Source organism: Lepidochelys olivacea, assembly GCF_965140295.1.
Source record: "Lepidochelys olivacea isolate rLepOli2 genome assembly, chromosome: 1".
Classification (NCBI taxonomy): domain Eukaryota; kingdom Metazoa; phylum Chordata; order Testudines; family Cheloniidae; genus Lepidochelys; species Lepidochelys olivacea.
Window position 1 is genome coordinate 267,445,523 of NC_140411.1, and position 19,682 is coordinate 267,465,204.

The window sequence follows — 19,682 nt, forward strand, 5'->3', positions numbered from 1 at the left end:
GGGAACAGCAAACTCACTACTATTAGAACCTTATAAGGAATGCAGCACCTTCCTCACTGTATGTTTAGCCAGCTCTGCTAGCCAATATCTGAGGAAACAGAGCCATGACTCTTCCCCATTGGGGTGTCTTGAGCCACAGTGGGCACACACAAAGAATAGCCTGCAATTGCATCCTGCTGCTGTGTAGGGTCACAAGGGTGTGGGGGGGTCATTTTCTTACATGCTTTCCTTGCTTGTACACCTGGACGAGGGCATAATTTCAGCCATTTTGCTGTTTGTTGAATTCCCTCCATCCCTCTGATAATGAGATGCCCAGAACTGAATGTGAATTCAAGGCATGGTCTAATCAGAGCTGTATAAACAGAAACTATTATTTCCATGCTCCATTATATAACACTTCTGGGTATACCATCAAGATGGCATTGTTTTTTCCCCATATGATATTGCAAATTGTGAAGGGACAAGCCCTCACTCTGGTGGAGAGGAGACTAATGAGCTCTTCTGGGCCAGTTCAGCTCTAAGAAGGCACACCTGCAAGTCTTGTTGTGCCTGGAGGGGGTGAGTTTAACAAGGGATAATCTGCCAGCTGAAAGGGAGACAGAAGCAGGCCTCACTTATCCTGAAGCCACATGGTGTAGCTGCACTGCAGTACTCCCCAAGAGGAGGGGCTGGAGGTATATCCCATTAAAAGACAATAAACGGGCTGATTGACTAAACCCAAAGGGTGGAATCCAGGAAGATTGCCTAAGATAGCCAGACTTTCTTTGTTTTCACACTGAGTCCCCTCTCTCACAAGGGAAAGAGATGGGAGAAGACCTCTCTTTTGTCTATTTGTTTTACTCAGAGAAGCCCTCATGTGCTATGAATTTGGAGGGGGAACTTTATAAACAACTGGAAGCAGGGTCTGGAGGGGACCCAGGAAGCCCTTCCCCCTCGCATAAACATGCCTCATACAAAGGGTTAAAATGCTCGCATAAACAGGCCTCATACAAAGGGTTTAAAAAGCCTTAGAGGGGATAGAGCTCAGTTGCTCCATTGAAGATGGAACTGGAGTGGTGGTAAGTGGTTAGTGGAGATGCAGCAGCAGCAGCAAGCAGTTCAGCAACAACAGTTTCAGCAGCAATTCCTGCAACAGTGGACCACCCAGCATTACATTCAGACCACACAACAACAGCTGCTGAAGGAACTGATGGCCCAGCAGCAGGAGTTTCAAAAGGAAAGCAGAAAGTGCCAGCCCTATGCCCCCAGGGTGGCCCAAAGACTCATGCTTCCACCAAGGGGGTTCTCCTGCCAGTGCCAGTGAAGCTAACCAAGAAGGAGACAGACAATGACCCTGAAGCCTTCTTAAGAAGCCTTCTTGAGTGGGTGGCAGTAGCAGGCTGGTAGCCCCCAAACAATGGGCTCTGATTCTGGACCCATATTTCATGAGTCCAGTGCATGTGGCCTGTTGTGATCTGGTCTTGGAGAGGGAAAAGGACTACAGACAAGTAAAGTCTGCCATTTTGGAGTTCTTGGATATTTCCAAAGAGACCCACCATCAACAGTTTAGCGCTGAGATCTACCCCAAGGGGGCAAGACTCCTTTGTAGCACAACTCTTGAGAGAACACTGTTGGAAGTGGCTCCATTTGGAGGAATGATCAGGGCCCTAAGTGGCCGAGGCCACTGTGACAGAATAATTCCTGAAGATATTACCCACAAAAGGCAGGGAGTGGGTACAATGGCAGCGCCCAGGAATGTTATCAGAAGCCGTAAGACTAATGGATTATTGTGTAGAAGCCAAAGGATCACTAGAGGCAGAATCACCCAAGCATCAGCAGGGCCTGGGACAGAATGGAAAGTGACTGGGAGGAAAAGCTAGAATAATTAACAATCTTTCTGAGGGGCCCAACCCTGAAGGAGTCCTTCCAGATGGTCAGACTACCCCTTAAACCAGGGGGGCCAGGCAGTCGGGCACAGACACAACACTGTCAGTGGGCCGGCCAGGCACCTCAAAGGGACTCACAGACCAGGGTCCAACTCACCCTCATCTAGGAAAGGTGCCATCCCATTAACATGCTATTCCTGTGGACAGACAAACACATAAAGTGGGAATGCCCTCTTATGGAATGTGAATATGCTCAGGGATGGATGGCAGAAATCTGGGCATGGAAAAAAACTTTCCCTAAGTTGATGGTACTGGTGAGGGTTCAAGGGACGATGGTTGAAGGTCTCTTGGATTCTGGCTGCAGTCAGACGGTAGTTCAGGCCTCCATTGCATGGGGTGACACCATTCATAAGAATACGTTCCACCTGAAATTTATACATGGTGATGTCAAAACATACCCAACCCAGCATCTAAAACTGACAGTGGGAGCCCATGCTGCAGTGATAACGGAGTCCTAGCTGAAAAATTGGCTTATCCCATAATTACAGGCCAGGACTGGCTCTTTTTCTGGCAAGTCATTAATGCACAAGCCTGGGTAGTGAGCGAGAATGCAGGGTCATTGTACAGCCAGTGCCCCAGAGCTTGGTGAGCATTGGGGAAGCTGACGACCCTGAAGGAATGTCCTGAGCAATGTGGCCACTGACTCCCCCAGGGAAAAAAGAGATAACCAGTAGGGACTTGGAAACCCTCCTAGAGAGTGGGAATTTTGTCCAAGAACAGTGCAACAACCCTACATTGAGCCATGCATATGAACAACTGGGCTCCATAAAAGACGAGATAACAGAGCCTCACAGGGTGGGCAATATCTGCACTTTTCACTCAAGAAAGAGCGCTTGTATCAAATTGAAAGGGATAAAATAACTGGGGTGGTGTGGGCCAAGTTACTGGTGCCGCATGGGTACCACTGGGCTGTATTGCAGCTTACGCACGATATCTCATGTGCTGGACACCTGGGGAGAGAGAAGACATTGTTTTGGATATTAGCCCATTTCTACCGGCCAGGCATGCATCATGAGGTGAGAGAATGTTGTTCCTCCTGTTCAGACTATCAGCTAGCCAGAAGCAAAGGGATCCTTAAGGCATCCTTAGTTTCTCTGCCCTTGACTGAGACACCCTTCAAGAGAATCAGAGTGGACATGGCTGGGCCCCTATATTGGGGCATCAATACACATTAGTGATTGTTGACTATGCAACCAGGTACCTGGAGGCTGTTCCTCTGCTCTTCTCAAAAGCTATGGGGATAGCTCCAGAGTTCTTGAAGCTCTTCTTACATATGGGATTTCCTCACAAAATATTAAAAGATCAAGGGACTAATTTCACCTCCCCTCTGAAGGTCAGGACCCTGAAAAACTCAGCATACCACCCACAGACCGACAACCTAGTTGAGCAGTTTAATAAGACGTTGAGACACTTTGTCAGTAACAATCCCAAACAGTGGGACTGGCTACTCCCACCGCTCCTGTTTGCCATAAGGAAGGTCTCACAAGCCTCTACAGGGTTCTTTCCATTTGAGTTGCTTTATGGTGACCAACCATGAGTAATCTTGAACATGTTGCAAGAAGGCTGGGAGGAACAAGATGTGGGGACCTTAAGTGCAACCCAGTATTTCTTACAATTAAGGGAACAACTCATAAATATATGTTTATTTGCCAGAGAGAATCTGAGAAAGGCCCAACACACACAGGAAAGAAATAATAGAGGAGCACGACTATGGACTTTCCACATGGCTGGCCATATCCTTCAGCTACTACTCTCAGCTGAATCTAAATTAATCTCTGGATGGCAGGGTCCATTTGAAGTGGTCCGGCAGATGTGGCATATGGACTATGAGATAAGACTACCTGGGAGGAGAAAGGAAACAAAGATCTATCATGTGAATCTTCTCAAACCTTGGAAGACATGGGAGGCTTTGCTGCTAATTCCCTCTCCAACAGGCCCTGAATTTGGGCCCCAAGTACCTAGCAGCCAAGAACCAACAACTGTATCAAGGGGCTCTCCCCATACAAAGGAAGCAGCTTCCCCAATTGATCAAGGACTTTGGAACAGTATTCTCCACCTTCTCAGGGAGAACGCAGTTGGTCCAACATCACCTAGAAACCACCCCATGCCAGCTAATCAGGGAGCACCCTAGACCATTCTCACAGAGGATGTGGGATACAATCTGAAAGGAAGTGTGAGTGATGCCAGAGATGGGAGTAATTGTAAATCCAAAAGTGAATGGAGGAACCCCACCGAACAGTTTGGTTTGGTTCTGCATTAGCTTTAGGAAGATTAATTCCATCTTGAAATTTGACACATACCCAATGCTAATGGTAGATGAGTTACTAGAGTGACTGGGACCAGCGAAATGCCTGAGACTGTCAACTTAATAAAAGGTTCCCATTGTTTGAAAAAGAAAACAGCTTTCTTCACTCCTTTCAGACACTTCCAATTCAAGACTATGCCTTTCGACCTGCACAGAGCTGCCAAGACTTTCCAACAGATCATGAATAGGATCTGCAGCCCTCACCATCAATATACCATAGCCTACATGGACAACCTTGTCACCTATATTTCTACCTGGATGCATGCATTCTACATGCAGCAAGTAAAGATGGTGTGAAAAGCCCTGGAAGTGGGACTAATGGCCAACTCTACAAAATGTAAGTTAGCCATAGAGAAAGTAATCTATTTGGGGAACTGTGTAGGAGGCACCCTTATGAAACCAGTGATCAACAAGGTACAGGCCTTAAATTACATTCTCCACATGAGGCAAATGAGGCATTTTCTTGGCTTTGCAGGATATTACTGGAGGTTTATCCCCAGTTTCACCTCAATCGCAGGACCTCCTTATGGACCTCATAAAAGGCAACAACTCAAAGGGTATGTCTACACTTAACAGGGATCAATGCGGTGGCATTCGATCCACCAGGGGTCAATTTAGTGGGTTTAGTGAAGACCTGCTATATCAACTGCAGATCGCTCTCCCGTATACTCCAGTACTCCACCGGAACGAGAAGCATAAGGTAAGTCGACAGGAGAGTTTCTCCCATTGACCCAGCGCAGTGTAGACACTGCAATAAGTTGACCTAAGCTACGATGAGTCCAGCTACATTATTCATGTAGCTGGAGTTGTGTAACTTAGGTTGACATAACCCTGGAGTGTAGACCAGGCTTAAGAAGATCCAATGGGATGAGAAATACAAGGAAGCTTTTAGTAAATTGAAAACGTGCTCTTCAGCCCCGATTTTTCCCAGGGGTTCATACTGCACACAGATGCCTCAGACATTGGACTCAGCGCAGTACTCTCACAAGACTTCAGAGGAGGAGAATACCCAGTCCTATACTTGAGTAGAAGCTGTTTCCTAGAGAAAAGGCTTAGTCAATTATTGAAAAGGAGGAATTAGTGATTAAATGGGCCGTGGTTTCCCTTAGGTATTACCTGTTCAATAGCCCTTTCTCCCTCATCACAGATCATGCTCCCCTGTACTGGATTCATACCATGAAAGGCATAAATACACATATAACGCAATGGTACGTTGCACTACAACCTTACAGTTCCAGGGTACAACATTAGGCAGGAAAGAACCATGCTAATGCTGGTTTCTTTTCATGGGAGATCAGGGATGGAGACAAACCACCCCAGAATGCCTTTTCCAGCTTAAGGGGTGGAGTACGTGAAGGGAAACGTCCTCACTCTGGTGGAGAGAATACTAATGAGCTCTTCTGGGCTCGTTCAGCTCTAACAAGGCACCACCTGCAAGGCTTGTTCTGCCCAGAAGGGGCGGCTTAAAAACAGAATCCCTGCCATAGGAAGGGGAAGTGAATGGGAGGAGGACTGCTCCATCTCAGAGACTGCTGACAGCAGAGACCCACCAGCCAAGGGAGAGACAGCAGCAGACCTCACTGCTCCTGAAGCTGCACCACAGTACAAACCAAGAGGAGGAGCTCAAGGTAGACCCCATTAAAAGACAATAAACCCACTGACAGACTAAGCCCAGAGGGTAGAATCCAGGAAGACTGCCTGACAGTCAGCCCCTTTGCCTTTCTTTGTTTTCATACAGAGTCCCTCATCGAGAGTTTCTCTCTCATAAGGGAAAGAAAGGGGAGAGGACTTTTCTTTTATCTGTTTTATTTAGAGAAGCCCTCGTGTACTACAAACTGAGGGGAAGAACATTATAAATAACTGGAAGCAGGATCTGGAGGGGCCTTGAGAGAGCCCCTACTCCCCCCCTTCTTATCTAAGTCTGTTGCACTCAACCACCCGCATGGCAGGTCTCTTAAAACTATTGCTTTCTAAGTGTCTCCCTTTCAAAAATGGTTGCGGTTATTTTTCTCTAGCTGTATTAGCTGCATTTGTCTAATTTTAATTTCATTGTACTACCGGTCATCATATCTAATTTCTCTAGGGGTCTGATCCAGCAAATTGCTAAATGTCTTTTCCTGAGAGGTGCTGACCATTTCCATTTATTTTCTCTATGGAAGACAATCCAGCCATCTCACGGCACTTTCTGTGTTCTGTTTTGAAACCTGCTAGAAGAGCAGGGTATATATGAAGCTAGGCTTTGCACATTGTGTATGGTGGTCATTTGGACCTCACTGTGCCTGTTTGGTTCCTTCATATTATGCTTGTTGTGTAAAGACCAAAACACACAACGCTTTTCAGAGTCTTTGGGATGATATGCAGCACCTTGGGACTGGGAGTGTTTGGGGAGCAGCACCTTTAATTCCTTGGACATAAGGGCAGCAATTGTCTCTGACCTCATTCAGGGTATGCAATGTTGGGGAGAGGGACAAGAAAATTTTTTTCATTGCAAAATTAACTTGACAGGTTGTTTCATTATTTGTAGCTGTCTCATAATGGCTGCCAGCACTCCTTATTGAGTTCTTTGCATTTCTTTATATAATCTTGTGTTGGAGGATTGATGAGATCTTACCTTTTGAATCATTTGTTTTAGTGATATGCTTATGTATTTTATGCAACTGTTTGTTTGATTTTATGTTATCTATAATTTTGCTTGTATATAAAGGGGAAAAAGGAGGGAGGGAGAGAGAAAACCCAATTTAATCTGCCTTCAAATTGATATATTAAAGGAAGAAGGGGAAGTCAAGGAATTATATTCTGTCCTGATGAGATAACAAAACTGTGTAATGGTGGCAGGGTAAAAAAATTAATGAAAAAAAATGCCCCAACACACTTGTAACAGTGATATCCAGTATTTTGAACTGACAAACACATTAAGAAATTTCTAGTTATGCTAACGCTCTGTCTTTGCTTTTTTGGCAAATAAAAAAAATGGAATCTAAGGCATTTGTTTCTGCTACAGAGAAATTTTGGAACTCTATGAATGATGCCACAATGGACATAAGTGAAAAATGCCTGCCCAAATACTAAAATCACATAATCAAAATTCTGCTCAGGTATGCAACAATATTATTCTAAAACATAAAATGTATTGAAACATATTTTGGAATTATTTTGCAAATTACTCTTATTGTACAAATTACATTTATTTTACAAATTACTCTTATCTCTCAGAATATATCACCAAGCTGTACTACATTTTAAGTCTCTTGAACCTGTTCATGGTGCATGTAATTTTCAAACTGCCCACAATGCAGTACTTATGCCATAAATAATTAAGAACATAAGAACTTTTAGGAATGGAGAGGCCATCTGGTCCAATCTACCTGCATTTCTGGTTCAATTGAATCCCATCATTCTGCTTCTTTTCCACTACACTCTACTATCAGTGTCATCTAGAAACAGATCAAGTTGTGTCCTGAATTCTCTGATTCAGCTGCCCTAGACCAATGTTTCTCAAATGCAGCTATGGTGGCTGCATGCAGCCACCGGCGGCTTTTCATGCAGCCATGACAGTCTTCTGGGCTGTGATGGAGTGTGTGTGTGTGTGGGGGGGGGGCAAAGCATCGGGCCCTCCCATTCCCTCCTTGTTGCTCCCGGATGTGCTGCCCTGCACCACCTCTGGAGGAGCAAGGTGAGTTCTTGACCCACCTTGGGAGGAGAGGGTTTTGGTAGCAGGCTCCAGCAATGGGACTTCAGGAGCCTGGCTGTGTGACCCCAGGCTATGACCATGGGGCAGTGTGTACTGACCCCCCCAGCTTCAGCCACATGGCCCTGGCCTCCAGCTGCGGGGCTTCAGCCTCTGGCCCCTGATTCCAGATGTGTGGCAGCAGGCGCTGGCTCCAGTCCTGGGCTCTGGCTGTGCAGTGGCAGGCGCTGGCCACAGGCACTGACCCCCAGCCACACGGCAGCGGGCACCAACCCCTGGCTCTGGCCATGGAGCAGCAGGTGCTGACCACGGCTCCGGAGTTTGTCAGTTCCTCCCAGTTCCGGCCATCTGGTGGCAGATGCTGGCCCCGGCCCCAGCCCACCCGGTGGCCCCAGCCCCTAGCATTGATTCCCAGCCTCAGCTGCACAGCAGCAGGCACCGACCACTCCGACTGCGTGGCCCCAGCCCCTGGCACTGATCCCTGCCCCAGCTGTATGGCAGCAGGTGCCAACCCACAACTCTATTCCTGGGATTCCAGCCACACGGTAGTGAGAGCTGGCCCTGGGTGCCAATCTCTGGCTCTGACCACGCAGCAGCGAGCGCAGCCCCAGGCTCCGGCATCCAGCTCTGGGTTCTGGCCGTGCGGCAGCAGGCACTAGCCCCCGGCACTGACCCGCTGCGCAGCAGCGGGCTCTGATCCCTGGCTCCAGCTATGCAGTTCCTGTCCCCAGCTCCAGGCTCTGGCCGCAGGCATTGAGCCCTGGCCCTGGCCGCGTGGCAGCAGACACCAGGCTCTGGCTCTGGCCACGCGACAGTGGGACTCATCACCCATCCCCATCGCCCCTGCTGCCTCCCACAGCCCCGCATCCATCCCCCGCATTGCTCCGGGTCCCAGCTGCCTCCCCCTGCATTCATCCCACCATCGCCTCTGGCCCCTGCTGCCTCCCCCTTCAGCCTCCCCATCACGGGCTTAATGAGTCCTGGGGCTTGCTGAGAAAGGTGATATTAACAAACATGCAAGTATCACTTTTTACAGTAGACTTACTAGTTATCTGTGAAAAGTGATATTTGTATGTTTGTCAATATCACTTATCACTTTTCATAGCCTCCCAGGTAGCTACTAAGTATGCTGTGATATTTACAAATATACAGATATCACTCCTGAAGGGGGAGTCTGCCAAAACCCCCTACAAATATAAATTACAATGATTTGGATGTGTATCTGTGCATATTTAATTGTTTTTCCTAAAGTTAATTAAGTATTTTAGGGAAAAGTGTCAGTGCAGCCACCAGTGAAAGTTTGAGGCTGCAGTCTGAAGCCACCAAAAGATTTGTTGTGAGAACCCCTACCCTAGACACTTATCCATGAGTAACCCTTCTATTATATAGTTTGGCCCAAATTCCTTATCATTTTTGCTTTCTAATTTTTAGAATAATTATTTTAGATTATATCTGCTAACACAACCTAATGGATTTTTGGATTTTTTATTGCTGCTGGACACTGGGCTGATGGCTTCAACGGGGCATATTCTGAACTCAGTTACACCCAAGGAGCCGCACGGAATTTGCCAGTGTCAGTGAGGGCACAATTTGGCCCAATGATATTTCCACACTGGTCCTCTGTTTCTTTCCTGATCAGTCTCCTGGATGGTATTTTCACTTAGCACATAGTCTGGGGAAAATAAAATCTAAGGACTAATTATATAACATTTGTTTACACTGAGTCATGTTTGCCATCTGCTGGTTCAATCACCTAAACAATCCAAATTCTTAAAATCTGGTTGTTCCTTAGCATTTGCTCTGCTTTCAATCTTCTTATTATCTGCAAACATGCACATTTTGGCCTTGATGTTGCAATGAGCATCACACAGACAGACCTCTGAGCCTGTGTGGAACCCCATTGACTTGAAGAGAGCTCAGCACAAGTGGAGGAGCCTGCCAGTGCAGAGTTTATTGCAGGGTCTGAGCCTTTGTTTTCAGTACCTTCATACACACCATGTGCCACATTAGCCATCCACATAGAGGCAATCCCTTTGTCTGATGGAACTAAGGGCTACATTTGGCTAGCCATGTAATAGACAGAAAGCCTAGATTTAGATAGTGGAATATGGGAAATGGGGGTTACTCCATTTATAATTACTTTCACTGTTGGAACTGGATGACTAAGGTGTTCGGTAATAAGCTCTGCATTTTATTCTCTCTACTTTAGATAGATGGTTCAAATGTAACCCAGATCAGTTGTGACAAAGGGCTCAAACGGTAAACCTTAATTCACATATTTGTTTATTTATACAAAAATAAACTTTAATGGAAACACTGACATGAGTAAAGGCTTGCAGAATCAGGTCCTAAAATTTATGTTGTTTATATCAAATAGTGGTATGTATTCAGTCAGGAAGGCAAGAACTATAGAGAAGTCTCACCTAATAATTAGATGCCCTGTTACGTGTTCTGCTACCATTCTAGGGGAAAACATCCATAATTTCCCATACTACAAAATTTAAAATATGTAAGATTCATTTTCTGGATAGAAACTGATTTTTATTTGTTTAAATAGGCTATGAACAGCTATATTTGCAGCATTATGGGTGGACTGGGATTCCAAATGGTATATTTTTACAGTTACTGGAAAGTTTAGTAAAGATATAAACTTTACTTCATTTTTTAAAAGTTGCAATGTAATTAACTAAAACATATGAAATAAAACAGTTATATGATCTGCTATATATGGGGGGAAAGATGGCTCCCTAAAAGAGCAGTATTTCCCACCAAGGACTTAATCCATCTCCTTTTGAAGTCAACAGGTAAATTTGACTTTGACGGAAACTGGATAAGGCCATGAGTATTTAATATGGTCTCCCTCAACATACTTCCTTAATCTCTTGCCTACCATGGTATGTTATTTTTGGTTGTTAACTAAGGCCTTGACTCTGCAAACACTTACATGTATGCATTAATTTACTCATATGAGTTTACTGAATCAGGGATTAATTTATTACCTGATCCTGCACCCACTGTTAATGGGTGCTTTGCCATTCCCCTCAATAAGGCAGGGCTTCTAAGGGGCATTGTCTTATTTGCCTGTAACACCTGTGTTGCTACAGAAATAATAAATACTAAAGGTAATCTACTAAATCAGGTGGGGGTGAAAAGGCTATTATTTGGCTTTTCATATATAAACAGTATCAAATAGTGCATTAGACAAGGATGAGCTAATGACTTGGGCAAGAGAGCAAATTTGCCACATAACTCATAAATCCCACTGGAGTTGTGGAGAAAAATTACTCTAGCTGCCAAGGTGGGAGAAAAATCGTCATCATGGAAGAAGCTTCACATTAAAAACACTCAGTGTCGGCATCACTAGCACCAGGATGGGGGAAGATCGAGTCTAAAGGGGGCCCCAGGTCCATCAGTGTTCCCCCTCCTTTGACAAACATGAGACAACCTCAGTGGACCCCTGCTTCCTCAATGAGTGACATCCTGACCCCAATGAAGTCAGTGGGAGTTTTGCCATTGATTATTTATCCTGCCCCGCATCTGCAGGGATCTGCTGTGTGGCTCAGAGCTATACTCCCCCGCATGGTCTCATGGCTGAATCCCAGAGACCCCTCTGTCTGCGCTGCCTGGTGCCTGGCAGGGAGCTGGATGTTGCCACTCCCACCCCAACTCATGCGCTCCTTCCCGTCGGTCCCATTTGCAATCCCGAGCCCCTCTCCCCACACAAGCGACGCAGCCCCGCCCCACCACCGGGCGGGGGGGGGGGGTCGGTTCACTCTGCCCTCTGATCCCAGCGTGAGGCTCCTGCCCTCTGCCTCAGCAGCACCTCGTCCCCCGCACTCCAAACTCCAGGACTCACCCAGCTGCCGTTATTCCGAGGCCACAGCAAGAACCACCGCCCCTTCCCCTGACCGAGCTGTAGCGGGAACACCTGCTTCTATCACCCCCCGGTAGCGGCCACCATACAGAGCCACTGCCTAGCGCTGTGTGCGACCCCTCCCCCCTTTGCACGCGCAGCGCCTTGTCTTCAGCTGCCGTTAACGGTCCCGCCGCGCGTGGCCCCGCAGTGGAGCGCGAGAAGCTCTTGCTCTTGTTGCTGGGCGGGCCGGGCCGAGCGGCTGAGGGGACAGAATCCCCAGCGCAGCATCAGTAGCGGTAGCACCAAGGCGAGGCGCTGGGACTGGGATCCGGGGAGGGGGTGGGGCCAAACCCAGCCAGCCACTCAGAGAGAGAGATCTGTGTCTCCCCAGCAACGGGCCTGGCTGGCCAGGGCTGCGCCTCCTCCCTCCATCCCTCCCTGCTGGTCATTATCTCGTCTTCCCCCCGCCCCCCCCCCGCAGGTTCTGGGGCTGAGGCAGCCCCCCTCACTCACCCTGCAGGCTGGGATTTGGTGTGTGAGTGGGAAGGTCTTTTATTGGCCTAATTTCCTCCCTCCTAGTCGTCCCCCCCGCTTTCCTGCCACACTCCACCCAGAATTGAGCTAGTGTAACTAGGAGGTGATTCTCCTGCTCCCTCCTGCTGCTGTTCTGTAGGGGCTGCAGGGATCTCCTCTCTGCCCAGATTTGAGGCAGGGCTTGAGGCAAGGAGGAGATTATTTGATCGAGGGAGGGGAATTTTTTGAAGGGGCTTAGCTATATCTATAGTATTTTGCGAGTGGGGAGGGAGTGTTTGGTTACTGACCATGGGGAAGGACCAGGAACTGCTGGAAGCTGCTCGCACTGGGAATGTGGCTCTCGTGGAAAAACTCCTGTCGGGGAGGAAAGGAGGGATCCTGGGCAGTGGATCTGGAGCTATTCCCCTATCCAGCTTACTGAGGTAGGGACATGATTCCCTAGCAGCTGCTAGGGATATTCACCTCCTCCCCATCATCACCTCCCTCATCCTCATGCCTGTATTCTTCACAGTAACCATAAATTGTTCACTCTCGCTAACAAGTACAATGTGTCAGTGTTTAAAGTCACAGCCATTCATTATATTAATATAGTAATTTTAAATTCCCTGCCTTCAATGTGTCAGCAGGGTACTTGTTTCTGTTGTATTACTAGCATTGGTGCAGAATTTAGGCATTTATTGGGTGGATTGCTTTGCACAATGGTGTAGTCACTCTCACATTTCCTTTAGAATGGTATCTTTTCTTCTTTGAATGCTTTTTTAATATGTGATCCAGTTGTTAATGACAGAGAAGCTATTGTGTGTTTGTAGTTATATGGAAAAACCCACAACTTCCCCCCACACTCTCACCCATGGTTACTACTGTCACTTGCAGAAAAAATTAACCATCCCATGGTAATGAGTCTGTAAAATGAAGAAAGGGAACCTTCTGATGAGAGGTCTTCAACACAGAATAGGTGTAAAACTTATGAAGCAGGTTAGGTAATAGCAGTGGTACTTTCAAGGTATCTGGATTTAGTTGAGTAAAATTGGGATACTGGTCATATCCAGGTGAAAGGAGTCAACTTTAGTCTTTAGTCATATGTCATGCAGTATGTAACAGGGCTTTTGATGTTAAGTTTCATCATGTTGCAAGTGAGAAGTGCATTATCATAAGCATTTATGACATTTGACATTTTTCAAATAAGAAAAGGTCTGCAGCACGCAATCTGCTACCAGTACTATACACTACACTAGGCGCAACACAGTAAGATAGAATGAATTGAAACCCTATTGACCTAAAACTTGAACTAATCATTAAATGTGCTCTACTGGAAGAAAAGAAGTAGACCCAGATTAATGGAAATTCTTTAAATGAAAGGCAAGAAAGGTTAACTCATTTGAGATTCTATTGTCAGTACATCTCTATTTTCGAGGGCCCAGGCCACTTTATTTATATTACATGTGATATCCTCCATAGTAGAAATTGTAATATTCCTGTCAAATTATACCAATTTAACTCTATTTTAAATTTATTTAAAAATTGTTATGGCAATAAACAACAGTTTAGACACCCTCAAAGTTCTGTGATGCCATAGTGGCCACAGCACAATTAACTTTTATTTAATTACTTCTATGTTGGCCAAAGTTAAAATACATTTGTGCAATTACTTTTGGTATTGTAATTGAATAGCCTGCGTAGCAAGAAAAATGTGAGATAATTGGTTGAATTTAAATGATAAGAATCACTTATTAAAATGTGATACATATTTCTTTGTTAGAACATCATTTTTACCAGAATGAAGTTCATTTCAGTGCAGTGATTATCCATTCATGAACCACTTCAACTAGATATATTTATATAGTTAATTTTTTTAGAGCTTTCCCCTCTGCACTGCTGTTGCACTGTTACTTTCTTATTGTAAATCACAAGTCCTATAAATCTCTGCAGGAAAGTGTGTTTGCTTGTGTTTTTTCTGATTATAGAAAATGGGTATATTAGGTGCATTTACAAAGTGGTTTGTGTAATGTACTAATGGATATAATAGAAAACTGCTTAATGGGTTATGGTAGTCATTGATTATTAGTGACAAAGTAAACATTTCATACTATATAAAGTCAGATATGTTCTTTTTCTACAGTAGGCACCTTGGTTTGTTTTACTATAATGAAAAGAAAACTAGTACATTATTGTGACTATGAAACTTCTAATGTTATGTCTCAAAACAAAGCAATGGATAAGCTTTTTAAACCTTTAAAAAACAAATAAGTGTAAACAGGAAACTTTAAGCAATTTCAGAAATAAAAATACAACATACAACAATTTTAAAGAAAAATTATGAAAGAATTAGATAGTGAACTGATAGATACAAGTGCAAATCTATGGACTCGATCCTGCAATCACTTACTACTCGGTGTAGCATTTTCTACAGTGAATAGTACTATGATGTTGTCACCTGGACTACTCATAGTAGTAAGTAGAGCTGAGCAAAATTTTTCAACCAAAACTTTTTTTGGTGAAAAAGGTAGATTTGGCAACACAAAAACATTTTGCAAATTTGTATCAATTTTGCCACAATGTTTTGGTTTAAAAAAACTACATAGACATAACGTATTATGTTGGGGGTAACAATAATAAAATAAAAGACATACATGAATAGGGAAGGGAAGGGGTGGAGTTGGGGAGGGTCTGGAACTCTTTAAGCCGGGGTAGTCAATTATTTTTTGTCAAGGTCCACATTTCTTGGTTAAGATATAGTCAAGGACCAGACCCCAACCCAGCTCCCCTCCCCTAGCCCCCCTGATTGCCACCTCAAGCTCCCTGATCATCTGCCATCTCCCTGCCCACTCCACCTGGAGAGTAGGGTGACCTTATTTTCCTAAACTGTAAATGGGACACATGGGGGCTGGCCAGAGCCACCTATCATTGCTGCTCATCCCCCCTCCCCAAATGTTCCTTGATGCCCCCAATTGAGCCAAATAGCAGAGATGGAGACGGGGTGTGGAGGGGGGAGGAATGGGTATGGGATCTGGGCAGCAAAGCAGGGTGTGAGTGTGTGTGTGTGTGAGAGAGTACTTTTGAGCTTGCAGCCTGGAGAACTATGGACTATTGGACTATGATCCAGCTGGCGATGTGATGCCATGCCCCCGCTGGGGGCTCAGATAGCAGAGGGGCAGAAAGGAGGCCCCAGGTAGTGGGAGGGACCAAGGACACTCAAGATAGCAGCCCTGGGGAGGTGGGGGAAGGCCGGGATGTGGCAGAAGCAGGTGACTGGAGGTGGACTGGGGAGGGAAAGAGGCCAGTCAGAGTGGGTGGGTGGGGAGAGGGCTCCGGGGACTGGCCCTGATGGACAGGGGGTGGGGAGGACACAAGACCAGGGTGGAGGGCTCTGGGAACCGCTCAGGGACAGAGACATGAGGCTGGGGTGGAGGCGTCTGGGGCCACACTGGGGGCATGAGGCTGTGTGTGGGGGATTGGCTGTGCCTGGTGCCCTGGCACAAATGGATGCTGTGGGACCCCATCAGGCACTTACCTGCTGGGTTGCCCTGTGGGGCCTACAGCCCACAAGTAGCAGCTCTGTAGTCCAGCCAGCCCTACTGTCTCCAGGGAAAGAAGAGAACAATTTGAATCAGCTCTGCTGTCTGATCGGGCTGCAGTGTGAGCATGTGACACCCCATCATCACTCCCTGATTGGTGGGGCAGGGTGTAGTGGAGACACATTAGGCTGCCCACAGCGGGGTGGAGATGTCTCCTTCCCACCCCCCCAACATTGCTGCTCGCCCCCTCCATCCCTGGACTACAGCCGGTGGAACTGAGGCTGTACAAGCAGCTGCCCAGGGACACACTGTGCCCCACAGCCCAGCCCAGCTGAACCATCCTCTGCTGGGGGGGAGGGGGGACCCAGCACTGGGAAGTGGGCATGGTTCCAGCCCTGGATCAGCTTCATGGTCTGCCTATTGACTACCCCTGCTTTAAGCCATCTCAACATGCTTTTATCCACATCTATCTAGAATGGGGTCCAATTTTCTTCTAATTCATATGATTGCTCTCTATGTGATAGGCTATTCTTTCTTTTGGCTGTTAACTCAAACAGTTCCGAATACCACTGCTATATTCTGGGCATAAGCCTACTCTTCCATTTTTGTAGAAGAATGCGCTTGGTGATCACTGCAGCCCTCAAACACCAAAGTCTTTGTGGTGGAGCTAAACCCAGCTTAGCAGGTAACTAACTAAGGGTATAACTTTTGGCTGAGGTTTGACTGCTGAAATTGACTATTTTAACTCTCATACCTTCTTTCCACACTTGCCTGGCTGTTGGAGAGTCCCACAGAATATGGGTCAAGGTTCCATTTTCTTTCTTCAAGTACCAACAATCATCAGAGGATAAAGCCTTTATCTTATACAACCTCAGAGGCGTCCAATGCTTTTTGAATAAAATATTTTGTTATAACAAGAATATGTTGAGATTCACAGAGGCATTTCTAAAATTATATAATATGCTGTGGCACTGGGATTCTTTTAAGGGCTCTAATAAAGCTCCTCCACGTGCTTTCATAAAGAACTCCAGACAGTGGAGTTTCTCTTTATTAACAAAATATACATAGTGGACATGGGCCTGGGGAGTTTATTAAGTGTCCAGTAGTTCTGGGACTTCTGGACAAAATGGATAAAATATCAGATGTCAGCTGTACATACTGCAAGTCCACTTAGGAAGGCAGGTCATAACATTGTTATAGCGTTAGAAAAGGGACAAAGGCCTCATTATTGACCATCTGGGAAATCTACATGATGCCCATACTTAGCCAGTTCTTCTAATTTATAGGTTTGTTCCCAATTTGCAAGTCTGCGTTGCCCCAAATGGGTGCTTTTGCAAGACTGTGAGGGTGAAATTGATACCGCATGGCTGGGACAGCCCAGACCCTTAGTGCAGCCACCACTGTAGTCACCTTATTTTTCTCCATTGGACAAAAGAGAAATCGAGGAGACCAGCCGGGGGAATAAGATGTATTAATGCATGTTTAGTTTCCACCCACATGGGTGTAAGGGTATTTACATGCTGGAACCAGTTTGACATCTGTGACATCATAAAAGTTGAATAGTAATTTTTTAGGTTGGGAACCCAAACTCCCCCTTCTCTATAAGAGTTGGGCTGTTTAAAATGATAGCCATGGGAGTTGACCAGGGCCCCACAGGAAGGCTCTAATAATGCTATTTAATTTTCTAAAATAAGATTATGATCTCCTGGGTCTCAAACCCAGGCCTGTGAGTTCCTACACAGCAATTGCATCCCAGCATCCACCCAATGTCTGATTAAATGTGGTAGGCCAAAGAGCTACTAGGACTAAGCCTCAGCCAATGCACCACCCACAAGATCCCTGATTGGAGGATCACCCAGCTTCACCAGTTGGTCCAACCATGATATTTAAGCCAGAAGGAGGGACAGGAAGTTGTCTGAGCAGCTTGGTGATTCTCTGTTGCTGCTGTATTGGGCCCTGTTTCTGCCTGCATTCTGCACACAGCACTGTTCCTGATTCCTGCTCGGCTCCTGCCTTACCCCTGGTTCCCTGCCTTTGCTCCTGGTTCCCACACAGCTCTGTGGCTGTGTAGTGACCCAGCTAGGCTATGGTAACTGTAAAAAGAGACAGAGTCAAACAAAAAGGATTATTTAAAATTTTTAGAACTTTATAAGTGAAAACCCAAAAGTTGTACCAAGAGGTTAAATAATATAGAACATTACCAAGTACTTGCCACATATAAACTATAGGTTACTAACACAGTAACCTCTGCGAGCTTGTACAGGCTACTCTTCCTTACTCTGTGCAGTTAATATCAAATAACAAAAGAAATTACTCCACAATATACCGGGTCACATTAGGGAAGCATGAACTTTTCCTCTCCTTGGTTGTAAATCCAGCTCTACTCTTGCTGTCCGATTCTTTGCTTCTCTTCAGCTGGAAGTGCTCCTCAGATTCAATGTTTATGTGGCTGTACTTCTTTGCACAAGTTTATCCACAAGCAGAGTTTCTTCACCTAGTAGCCCTCCTTTGTCCTATTAGGCACCTTTGACCTGTGTTCTTTCAGTAGATGTTCAAACATTCATTCTCTCTGTTTGTTTACTTTAGGTCCTCTGTGAGGGTCTTCTTGTTTACTGTTTTCAGGATCTGTTTTCATTTTAACACAGCTTTTTGAGCAATTTGTTTTTTCACCATTATATGTCCTTTCAGTTTTTTCCCTTGATACTCTCTTAGTAAGTCTGTAGATTTTATTTACCTCTGCTTCCCTTCTTTAATAGTGTCTGCTCACGTACCCAGGTCTATTTTCTTCTGCTTTTCCTGACATGAAACCTTTCCTATTTTCTTTCTTTCCTTCTCACTTCCCAGTCCCCTACTTTTATTCTCCTATTCTTTTATCACCTCAGCTCATATCCCAGCTCTGGTTCATCAGCCAACTCAGCATCTAGATTGTTCTCCGTTCCTCCTTCTCTAACAGCTTTTTCCAACTGTCTTTTTTGGTTGGATTCCCAGACCCCCACCCAGCTCGAGCTGCCCTCTCATTGGCCATCTCTCCCCCCAGGATAGCATTATGTGCCACTGCATCACAGCTGCCGGAGGTGCCAGTGCCAGGGTTACTACACCTGATCCTTCCCTCTCCTCCAGTCCTGCCCTTTATGCCTTGCTTCCAACCATTAGTTACCAGTCCTGGTTCTGCCCGCTGGCTCCAACTTCTGACTCTGGCTTGACCCTTGACTTTGACATTTGGTATCTGACCCTGGTTCTGACTCTCAGCTTCGATTCCTGGCTCTGACTCTGTCTTGACCCCTGGCTCTGGTAATCGGCAGTTGACTCTGGTGCTGACCCTCTACTTTTTTCCCCTTCCTGAATGCTGCTCTGTTCAGTAGACCTGACTCCTGCTCTGACCACTAAGCTACACCACTTATGTCCCCTTCGCTATCACTTTGCTTGGACTGGTGGTGCAGAAGGCCCTGCAGAATGGAACCAGTGAGGCTTTCTTCCCAAAGGGAACCTGAAAACACTGAGTGGTAATCCACCTCCAGGCAGACTACCGGGCAACACAGGCCCGTTTTACCCAGTTGACACAGAGAATCAGGCAGCATACTGTGCAGAGAAAGCTGGCCTCTGGACTGCAACTGCTCTGGCACTCCTTGTGCGGGGACCTGTGACTCTGTTGCTGGAACATTTCAATGAGCATGGCATGAAGTTCTGTTGGTTTATAAAGCATTGTTGTGTCCAGTTCCTACTTCAGCTGCAAGTGTACTCTTCTGACCAGGCTAAGGTAGGCCTGGTACTCAGCCTGCTAATGGGGGAGCACTGGATTGGGTATGCCCCCATTAGAGGGCAACTAACCAGTACTAACCAGTTGGGATGTCGTATGGCA

The 19,682-nt window shown here is 46.0% G+C and overlaps 1 protein-coding gene across 6 annotated transcripts in view; it reads left to right on the top strand.

The window, feature by feature from the left end:
- The first annotated feature begins 12,359 nt into the window (after window positions 1-12,359).
- ANKS1B (ankyrin repeat and sterile alpha motif domain containing 1B) overlaps window positions 12,360-19,682 on the top strand; it is a 754,152-nt gene continuing 746,829 nt past the window's right edge. For 3 of the 6 annotated variants that reach the window (XM_084617336.1, XM_084617340.1, XM_084617339.1), the window contains exon 1: window positions 12,363-12,730. In XM_084617336.1, coding sequence (XP_084473462.1) covers window positions 12,597-12,730 — 134 coding nt within the window. In that variant the 5' untranslated portion in view covers window positions 12,363-12,596. Of the gene's footprint in view, window positions 12,731-19,682 lie in introns of all 6 variants that reach the window. The other 3 variants (XM_084617338.1, XM_084617337.1, XM_084617341.1) reach the window with 3 other exon arrangements.